This window comes from Carassius auratus, chromosome 23 (assembly GCF_003368295.1).
Source record: "Carassius auratus strain Wakin chromosome 23, ASM336829v1, whole genome shotgun sequence".
In the NCBI taxonomy this organism is placed as follows: Eukaryota; Metazoa; Chordata; class Actinopteri; order Cypriniformes; family Cyprinidae; genus Carassius; species Carassius auratus.
In genome coordinates, this window is record NC_039265.1 from 698,140 (window position 1) to 707,858 (window position 9,719).

The 9,719-nt window shown below is 42.2% G+C and overlaps 1 protein-coding gene across 2 annotated transcripts in view; it reads right to left on the minus strand.

Moving 5' to 3' along the window:
* cdh26.1 (cadherin 26, tandem duplicate 1) overlaps positions 1 to 535 on the minus strand; it is an 18,834-nt gene extending 18,299 nt beyond the window's left edge. The window contains exons 1-2 of one of the 2 annotated variants that reach the window (XM_026199145.1): positions 518 to 535; positions 219 to 320 (exon numbers count right to left, since the gene is read on the minus strand). In XM_026199145.1, coding sequence (XP_026054930.1) covers positions 219 to 254 — 36 coding nt within the window. In that variant the 5' untranslated portion in view covers positions 255 to 320; positions 518 to 535. Of the gene's footprint in view, positions 1 to 218; positions 430 to 517 lie in introns of those variants that run through there. The other variant, XM_026199144.1, reaches the window with a different exon arrangement.
* Positions 536 to 9,719: the final 9,184 nt, after the last annotated feature.

Here is a 9,719-nt window from a genome sequence, read left to right on the forward strand (position 1 = left end):
CTTTTAGCATCACTTCTCATCATTCGCATATTATTTTTCTGGTTTATTATTATTATTATTTTATGTGAGATAAAAGCTCCAAATAGACCATTTTCAACACTTTATCAAAAAGAGACTGGAGGATACAAAATAGAATAAGACTTAATTAAAATAAAGATTAGTGACCATTGTTAATAAAATTATGATTTAAGTTGACTCATTGAAAAAAGGTTACTCACGGCAAGTAGAATCAGGATTAAAGTGCTCTTCGTCATTCTGCTGCACTCCTGTTTGCAATCGCTCTCCAAATGTCAGATCAGCACCTGTGGCAGTCACCTTAACTGGGATTACATGTAAAGGGAGAAACCATTACACACCTTTTTTTGTACTTTTGTGCATATATGTGGACCTGTGTGTGTTTGTGTGTGCGTAAGCAGAGCCTGTGAATACAATGAGTCAACTATCAACACAAAAACCCTTCAGGGCAGCAGTCGGGGAGTGGCTACTACTCCGCACCGAACATCGAGTGAGGTTTCACCTTGGTTTTCTCTTCAGCCAAAAGAAGACAAACTGGCTGCTCGGCTTGCCATCTGTCAAGTGAAATGAGCACTTTTGGTGGTGAGCCTGTGTTTGAATTTATTTGCAGATAAAACATTCAACTCTGCTACCTTTATGCAAATGACATTCACCTCATATCTGTTTCAAGCCTGGGCCTGTATTTACTGACATGTTTATCTGAGGAGGACGTGAACTACATCTCAAGCCACAAGCTGTGGTATGTAGCACAAGTGTGTTCGGATGTGAAAAGTGGTCTGAAAAATGTATTTAACATTTTCCTAGTAACCACCCAAAACACCATAACACACATCACTGCTCTGGCAATCACCATCCACACCATTGTGGTGAACTTGCTATTCACATTTTTTTTTCTTTTTTATATATGCGATATAAAAATGTATTTATTAAATTCATAACAAGTCATTTATTTATTTATTTTTTATTTTTTCGTTTTTGAATGAATGCTAAACATAGGGGTAACACTTTAGAATAGGTAACTTGTTAACTATTAACTACGACATTTCTCTCAATAAATTATTAATTTGCTGCTTATTAATAGTAAGTAAGGTAGTTGTTAGGTTTAGAATTAGGGATGTAGAATAAGGTCAAGTAGAATGAGGCATTAATATGTTCTTAATTAGCACTAATACATGGTTAATAATCTAGTAATACTGTATGCATGCTAATAAGCAACTAATAGGTGTTACCTATTCTAAAGTGTTACCCACTTTATTCTGATACTCCGCTTTAGACATTCTACTAACTATAAGTAACTTTGTAACTACATGTCAACTACATATCAACTAAGACTTATTATTTGCAACTACATGTCTACTAGCTCTCAGAGTAGACTGTTAGGGTAGGTTTAGGGTTAGTTGAACAAGTTGACAAAGAAAGCGTTAGAAGATATTAAGTAGACAGTCTACTAATACTCTACTAATGGCTAGTTGACATGTAGTTGCAAAGTTACTTACTGTTAGTAGAATGTATAAAGTGGGCTATCAAAATAAAGTGCTAACTTGTAAGGTGTTCCTGTAAAATTAAAAAAAAGATCAAGAGAAAAATGTTACTCTGCAGTTAGAGGTGTCTTGGTCTATAGTATAAGACAGTGATTCTCAACCAGGGGACCTCAGTAAACTTCTAAGAGGGCCTCAAGTTCACTTAAAATTATTTACAACAAAGACAAGCAATAAAACAAGCCAAAACAGGTCAAACTGTGGGTTTAATTATTTTATATTTAGATTGTTTACAGGCTAGATATTTGTCAGTTAACTGCCTATTACCAGAAAACAACTCACATGCACCTTGTCTGTGTGCACACCTCAGCACTGACAAAAGATAATGAGCATGACTAATAAAAACTAGATTTTTATGGTTAGTACATACAGACACTGTGACTCATGTATATATTTTTTTTGTATTTTGTCACCACACGCTTTTGAGAAAGTGATGTACTCAGTTTAAACAGCAGCATAACATGTTAAACATTTCACCATTCCAATACTGTGGGAAAATAATTCTGAAAATATTATAAAAATATGCAAATAGTTTATAATACATAAAAGTCTAGTTATGAAAATAGCCGGCAACTGTATTCCAAAAATCCACAAAATGTTATTAAACACAGATGAATATAATTTGAGATGTGATGGGTATAACCCCAATTAAATACACCTGAACGATCCAAACAAGGTGAACAGGAGCACTAGAGACTTCCAGCCAAGTGTGCTTGGGGCAAATTGGAGATAAACTCAGGATGTTGGCCCTCCAGGTGCACGATTGGCTTCTCAGCTTTAGATGATGTGACTCACAGTGTTTAACAGAGTAACATCCTCAGGCATTACTTTTCTCCAAATTACCTAATAAATTGACTTTTGCACTTATTAAAATGCGGCTAAAACTCTTACTCATGTTAAAATGTATTTATAGCCAAACCATTGCAAAGCAGCTTTCCTCATGAATGCTACAGTGAATCAGCCAAAGACAACAGTGGCAAAAAAATGAGATGTTAAAGTAGATAGGACGAAACATTGGGAGGAGCCCATCTCATCAGTCTGGCATCTCTACTGATTAAAGTTACTGTATTACTGTAATTATAATACTAACTAACTTGTCAGTCAAAACCTGATGATTTACTATGGCATTCTGGAATATTTTGGTAAGATAGGATCAGTGACAGAAGGGAGTCCAAGGTGGCTCACTGTTCATTGATAAATTATCAATAATAAGCAAATATTAATGTTGGTTGCAAGATACAGAAGAATAAGTTCAAAGTTGATCACACATTGCACAAGAAGCGTATTATATTTTTCTCGTCTCATTGTTAATGTACAATGACTTCAACCTCGGATGGAAAAGTGTGTATAGATATTTTTTAGCAATGCATTTGTCTTTCTATGGATGGAATATAGCCGATGCATCATTTAAAGACATAAATTTTGCTTAAACAGCAAAACTCAGTGAAACCCAGCAGACCTTTGCCTGTAATGTGATTATATTCGGTGATTAGATGTTGGAATTTGACTTTTGTCATGAGAGGGAACAACGTTATTTAACGATCAGCTGTTTATTGAACATAGCATCCAATTCAGTGAACTGTGTAAAACACACTGCCTCCTTTTCCCAGGCTCTGCCTACATATAAGGGTGGACTCCCTGCCAATACAAGTGCAATTTGACTGGCCAACATCAGTTTCCACACATCTCCCTCCCTTTTGAAAAGAACATTTTCTTTAACACAATAACCAAGTGATACACAATGAAACTACATTACTGTGTTTTTTTTTTCCTTTTACCAATTAAAGAAATTAACAATATATCAACTTTCTTGTCATTTTCTTCTTAATCTCTCTTCCTCTCCCCTTTATTTGTTTTTCAATAGAACAAAGCAACATTCCAATGAGTCTCTATAAACAGATTTTAGTTTAAGTAATGTTTTGATGTTTTCACAACTCTTCCGCTGGAAGCTATGACTGGTGGTACCTTCACATGTGCAGCAGGAGCAACCACAGAAGTTTTCAAACGTTCAGTTTCTGCACCAGGAGGGCCTGAATTCTTCCCTCCTTGAGGTTCACTGCACCCAGTGGCATCTTGTTACAATGGTGTCACTTACGGATGTTTCCTGTGTAGGACAGCTACATTCTGTGATTGCACCACATAATATCTTGCTTCAGATGTTTTGTTCAGCACCACAGCTAGTGTTTTCCAACCTTTCTCACTGTCCAGTTTAACAAGAACTTTCTCCACAGGTTGGAGTTCTGGTAAAACATGAGTAGAGTGTCTCCGATCATAGAAGAACTTGTATGATTCCTTTGCAGCCTTATCCTTCCACTTGACAGCTTTGTAATCAATAGGTTGAGGCTGGTGTTTTTCCTCAAGCATTGGCAGGTTGGTTCTGATTTGTCCACCTGTCATTATCTGGGCTGGGCTTAGTCCAGTTGCAGCAATGGGTGTCGCCCAGTAGCGCATCAGTGCCATATGAGGGTCAGGTTGGCTAAGAATACCTTTTGCAGTTTGAACTGCTCTCTCTGCAGCTCCATTAGCTTGGGGGAAATAAGGACTTGAGGTTGTGTGGTGAAAATCATACTCTGTACTGAACTGATCAGCGGAGGTGAACTGTGTGCCATTGTCAGATACAAGCTCAGATAGGAATTCCCCATATTACAAACATGCACTTCAGTCTGCTGATAACTTGGAAGCTGGATGGTGTTTGAAGATGGGCTATTTCGATGTCACATGAGTAATAGTTTATGACTATCAAGTAAGATTTACACACAACTTGCATAAATCTGCTGCAACTTTGCACCAGGGACCAGCAGGCAAGGGGTTCTTTAATTCAAGGTTCTTTCCTTTGTGTGGGTTTGTGGGCACTACAAAATGTGCACATTGAGACCATCCTGATAATGTCATTACCTATTGCAGACCAACAAACTGACATTTTTGCTCTTGATGGCACTTGGAGAGGCCCTGATGGTCTTCATGAACTTAGCTTAACACCTCCTTCCTCATCATCTCAGGAATGAAAATCCTCTCCTCGTACAGGAGCAGCCCATTGACATCAGACAAGGAAGCTTTAGCAGTATGAAAGCATCTCAGCTGAAAGGGTATATGCTTTGGCCAAACATTGTTGAGAAAGCACATCACTGCCTGGAGATCTAAATCTTCCTCTGTGGCCTCTCTAATTGCATACAGCTTTGATTATGAAACCTTTTTAGATGTGATGGCTGCTTCAACATATGCCTTCACCTCTTCCTCCATCTCTGAGTGGCAGTGCCCTAGGAGTGTAACTAGGATTTACACAAGCTCCAGTCTGGATCCAGAACATCTGAGAGGAGATAATGCTGACCCTCAGAGGCCCCCAGATGATGCTAACCCTGAAGCAACAAACAGAACCAACAAATATTGCTACAAGTGTGATTGCATCATATAATAACTGCTGTTAATAATGTTCATCGTCTGGCTGACTACATCCTGTATTAAACATATGCACACAAACTGACAGTCACCACTTATAAGCTACTCCTAAATATTGTAGAAACTTAATTTTCTGTAAAGTTGCTTTGTAATGATTTGTATTGTAAAATGCACTATTGTCACGGTTGGTAAACCGTGATCTCGGGATGTTTACACTTTGTGGTGAATTCTGTGTGTTCCGCGTCTGCACTGATTAGTTGTGGGCGTCTCTGTTAATTGTATCAGCAACAGCTGCCACTCATTACTCATCCACTATATAATGGCTTGTCTCACGTCTTGTGTTTGTGAGATCGTTGTTCTAAGTTTGAGGTGTTAACCCCCCGTCTGGCTTCAGTGTTGTTTTGCGTTTGGATGTCTGTGTTTCCCCAGAACCTCATCCACTCTTCGCACGTTCACTCAGCCACGGACACTTACCCTCGGCTCTATTCCCCCGCAGTTCCTGTGCCACTCTCTCCTGCTGCCTCACGCCGTCTACATCCGGATTACTCACCTTCTCTCCACCACCGTCTGGACTTCTCACCTCTTCACCATCCCCTCGGAGTATCGTTGTCTCATCATCATTGTTTGGGTATGTACCATCGCCATATCTTCTCATTAAAAGGTTAAACTCGCTATTGTTTCCAGACTGTCCTTTCACCAGCCGTCACAGAACGATCTCACCAACATGGAAGCAGCGAGCACCAATACCCTCACCGACTTCATGCACCACAGTGTCAAAAGAATGGATCAGCAGCAGGAGAGTATCTCGAACACCAGACGCGCTGGTGGCAGGTGTCGGAGCTCACCCAGCAGATCCATCAGCTCACGTCTCCCACTGCGCCCATCACACCGCCTGCGCCGTCCGTTCTCCCGGGGATTCCCCAGGACCACTTCCGGCCAGAGCTGCGACTTCCGGCGCCGGAGAACTATGTGGGTGAGCCAACCTTTTGTAGAACATTTCTTAACAAATGCTCGATGCATTTCTCTCTACAGCTCCACACTTTCGCTACGGAGGAATCCAAAGTAGCGTTCACGCTCACATTTCTCTCTGGCAAGACTGCCTTATGGGGAACGGCGGTGTGGGAGAATCAAAATCCGTGTTGTGCCTCGTTCCACCTCCTATCGGATGAAATGAAGAGAGTCTTCAACCGGGCCGCGACCGGCAGGGAGGCCGCCTATCGCCTCTCAGGACTCCGGCAACGATCTTCATCCGTAACCAAATACTCCATCGTGTTCCGTACCCTGGCGGCCGCGTGCCAGTGGAACGAGGCGGCGCAGTGGGATAGATTCCTGCATGGGTTATCCGACCGTGTTCAGCAGGAGATCTACCTCCTCGAGCTGCCCCCTACTCTCAACGAACTCATTGACCTGGCGTGGCGTTTCTCTCCTGGTAGGGGTGCTTGAGTCGAGAGAACACGGTCGGTTCTGTCGACGATCACGAGCCCATGCAGGTGGGTAGAGCTCGGCTGTCCCAGAGGGAGAGGGAATGGCGGAGGTCTCAAGGACTATGTCTATACGGCAGAGGCTCTGACCATAACACTTACTCTTGCCCGGTAAAAGAGTCAGCCCGATAGTAAATCTTAGGCTACTATCGGGTGTGATATCTGCTGAGAAGTCCATCACACTGATCACATCTGGAAACCATCAAGAAACCATATCCTTTTTCCTCATGGACTCTCCTGTTGCTCCCATTGTTTTAGGTCACCCCTGGTTGTTCAAACATAATCCACGAGTGGAATGGGGTTCTAACACTGTCACATTGTGGAGTGAAAGTTGTCATGAGTCTTGTCTGGTTTCTGCTTGTCCTGTTGTTCCTGTTTCTGTTTTTCAGAAGGAGACCATGGTTTTGCCAAACGTGCCCGTTGAGTATCTGGACCTGAAGGAAGTGTTCAGTAAGTCACGAGCTGCTTCTCTTCCTCCGTATCGTCCCGACGACTGTGCCATAGACTTAGTGTCAGGTAAATCTCCGCCTAAAGGCAAGTTATACTCTCTTTCTATTCCTGAGAGGGAGGCCATGGAGAAATACAATTCTGATTCCTTAGCCTCTGGGTTAATCTGTCCTTCCTCTTCTCCAGCGGGGGCGGGGTTCTTTTTTGTGGGTAAGAAGGATGGCTCGCTGCGACCTTGTATTGATTACCAAGAGTTGAACAACATCACTATTAAAAACACTTATCCTTTACCACTCATGTCTTCAGCTTTCGAGAGGTTGCAGGGAGCATCTGTATTCACAAAATTGGATTTACGTAATGCTTATCATTTGGTCCGCATCAGGAAGGGGGATGAATGGAAAACTGCCTTTAACACACCTAGAGGGCACTTTGAATATGTGGGGATGCCGTTCAGGCTCTCCGACTCACCCGGGGTTTTCCAAGCACTCGTGAATGACGTGTTGAGAGATCAGTTTATATATGTTTACCTGGATGACATACTGATTTTTTCTTCATCTCTCCAGGAACATGTTCAACACGTCAGTCGAGTGCTCCAGAGGTTACTAGAGAATGGGCTTTTTATCAAGGCGGAGAAGTGCGTATTCCATGCACAGTCGGTCCCCTTCCTAGGGTATATCGTGTCATCTGAGGGAATACGAATGGACCCTGACAAAGTAAAGGCTGTGATAGATTGGCCATCTCCAGATTCCCATAAGGCCCTACAGCGGTTTCTGGGGTTCGCCAATTTCTATCGTCGTTTCATTCGTAATTTCAGCCAACTAGCCTCACCTCTGACAGCCTTGACCTCTCCCAGTACTCCGTTCAGGTGGTCTGACGCAGCTGAGGCTGCGATCACTAACCTCAAGAACTGCTTTGTTTCGGCTCCCATCCTTGTGGCCCCTGATCCCACACGGCAGTTTGTGGTGGAGATCGATGCATCAGAGGTGGGGGTAGGAGCAGTATTGTCCCAATGTGCTGCTTCAGACGATAAGGTACACCCTTGCGCGTTTTTTTCACATCGATTATCTCCTGCCGAACGTAATTATGACATTAGCAATAGAGAGTTGTTGGCGGTCAAATTAGCGTTGGAGGAGTGGCGCCACAGGTTAGAGGGTTCAGGGGTTCCCTTTATTGTTTGGACCGATCACAAGAATTTAGAATACATCAGAACTGCAAAAAGACTCAATTCCAGGCAGGCTCAATGGGCACATTTTTTCGGTCGTTTTGAATTTACCCTATCGTACCGCCCGGGTTCCAAAAATGTCAAACCCGATTCTTTGTCACGTCTTTTTGATCCCTCCGCCTGTCCCGTTACTCCCGAGTGTATTTTGCCTGAGAAATTAGTAGTCTCAGCACTCGTATCGCGTCTCGTAGATGGGGAACCAACATATTCGGTTAATTGCATTCTGGACTCGAGACGAAGGGGACGAGTATTCCAGTATCTGGTGGACTGGGAAGGTTATGGTCCGGAGGAGAGGAGTTGGGTACCTGCTAGGGACATATTGGATAACTCCCTTATTGATGAATACAATCAGCAGGTAGGCCCTTCTGGGAACTCAAGGAGGAGTTCTTGGGGGGGGGGGGGGTGGGGGGGGTACTGTCACGGTTGGTAAACCATGATCTCGGGATGTTTACACTTTGTGGTGAATTCTGTGTGTTCCGCGTCTGCACTGATTAGTTGAGGGCGTTTCTGTTAATTGTATCAGCAACAGCTGCCACTCATTACTCATCCACTTTATAATAGCTTGTCTCACGCTAGCTTGTGTTTGTGAGATCATTGTTCAATGTTTGAGGTGTTAACCCCCCGTCTGGCTTCAGTGTTGTTTTGCGTTTGGATGTCTGTGTTTCCCCAGAACCTCATCCACTCTTCGCACGTTCACTCAGCCACGGACACTTACCTTCGGCTCTATTCCCCCGCAGTTCCTGTGCCACTCTCTCCTGCTGCCTTACGCCGTCTACATCCGGATTACTCACCTTCTCTCCACCACCGTCTGGACTTATCACCGCTTCTCCATCCCCTCGGAGTATCGCTGTCTCATCGTCATTGTTTGTTTATGTACCATCGCCATATCTTCTCATTAAAACTTTAAATTCGCTATTGTTTCCAGACTGTCCTTTCACCAGCCGTCACAACTATACAAATAAATTTGAATTTAATTTAATTGAAAATCAATTTTAATCAATTAGAATTCTGCCTAAATAATATAGCCTAGAAACTGCTGCAAGAATGCTGCCTTTATAACCACTAAAATATGTCACTCATCTAAGTTCATAGTGATCTACACTGCACAATACACAACACAATGAATATCTTACATCCTGTCTGCACATTGTTATAATGATGAGCATGCAAAACTCCTCACTGAACAAAAAACTCAGACATTTTGAGTTATATTGAGTGGATTTTAGATGATTGCTCCTTTACGCTTAAGGAAGATTAAGGAAAACAGTCTGACAACGTGGTATAATGAGAACACTAACAGCCTAAAGAGAATAGCCCAGAAAATGAAGTGCAGCTGGAGGAAAACAAAACTAGAAGTATTTGGCATTGCTTGGCAGGAAAGTACCCTATCCTACAGAAAAACATTAAAAACTGCTAAATCTGATTACTTTTCTTCTCTTTTAGAAGAAAACAAACATAACCCCAGGTATTTATTCAATACAGTGGCAAAATGAACGAAAAATAAAGCATCAACAGGTTTTGACATTTCCCAACAGCACAGCAGTAATGACTTTATGAACTACTTTACTTCTAAAATCAATACGATTTGAGATAAAATTCTAACCATGCAGCTATCAGCTA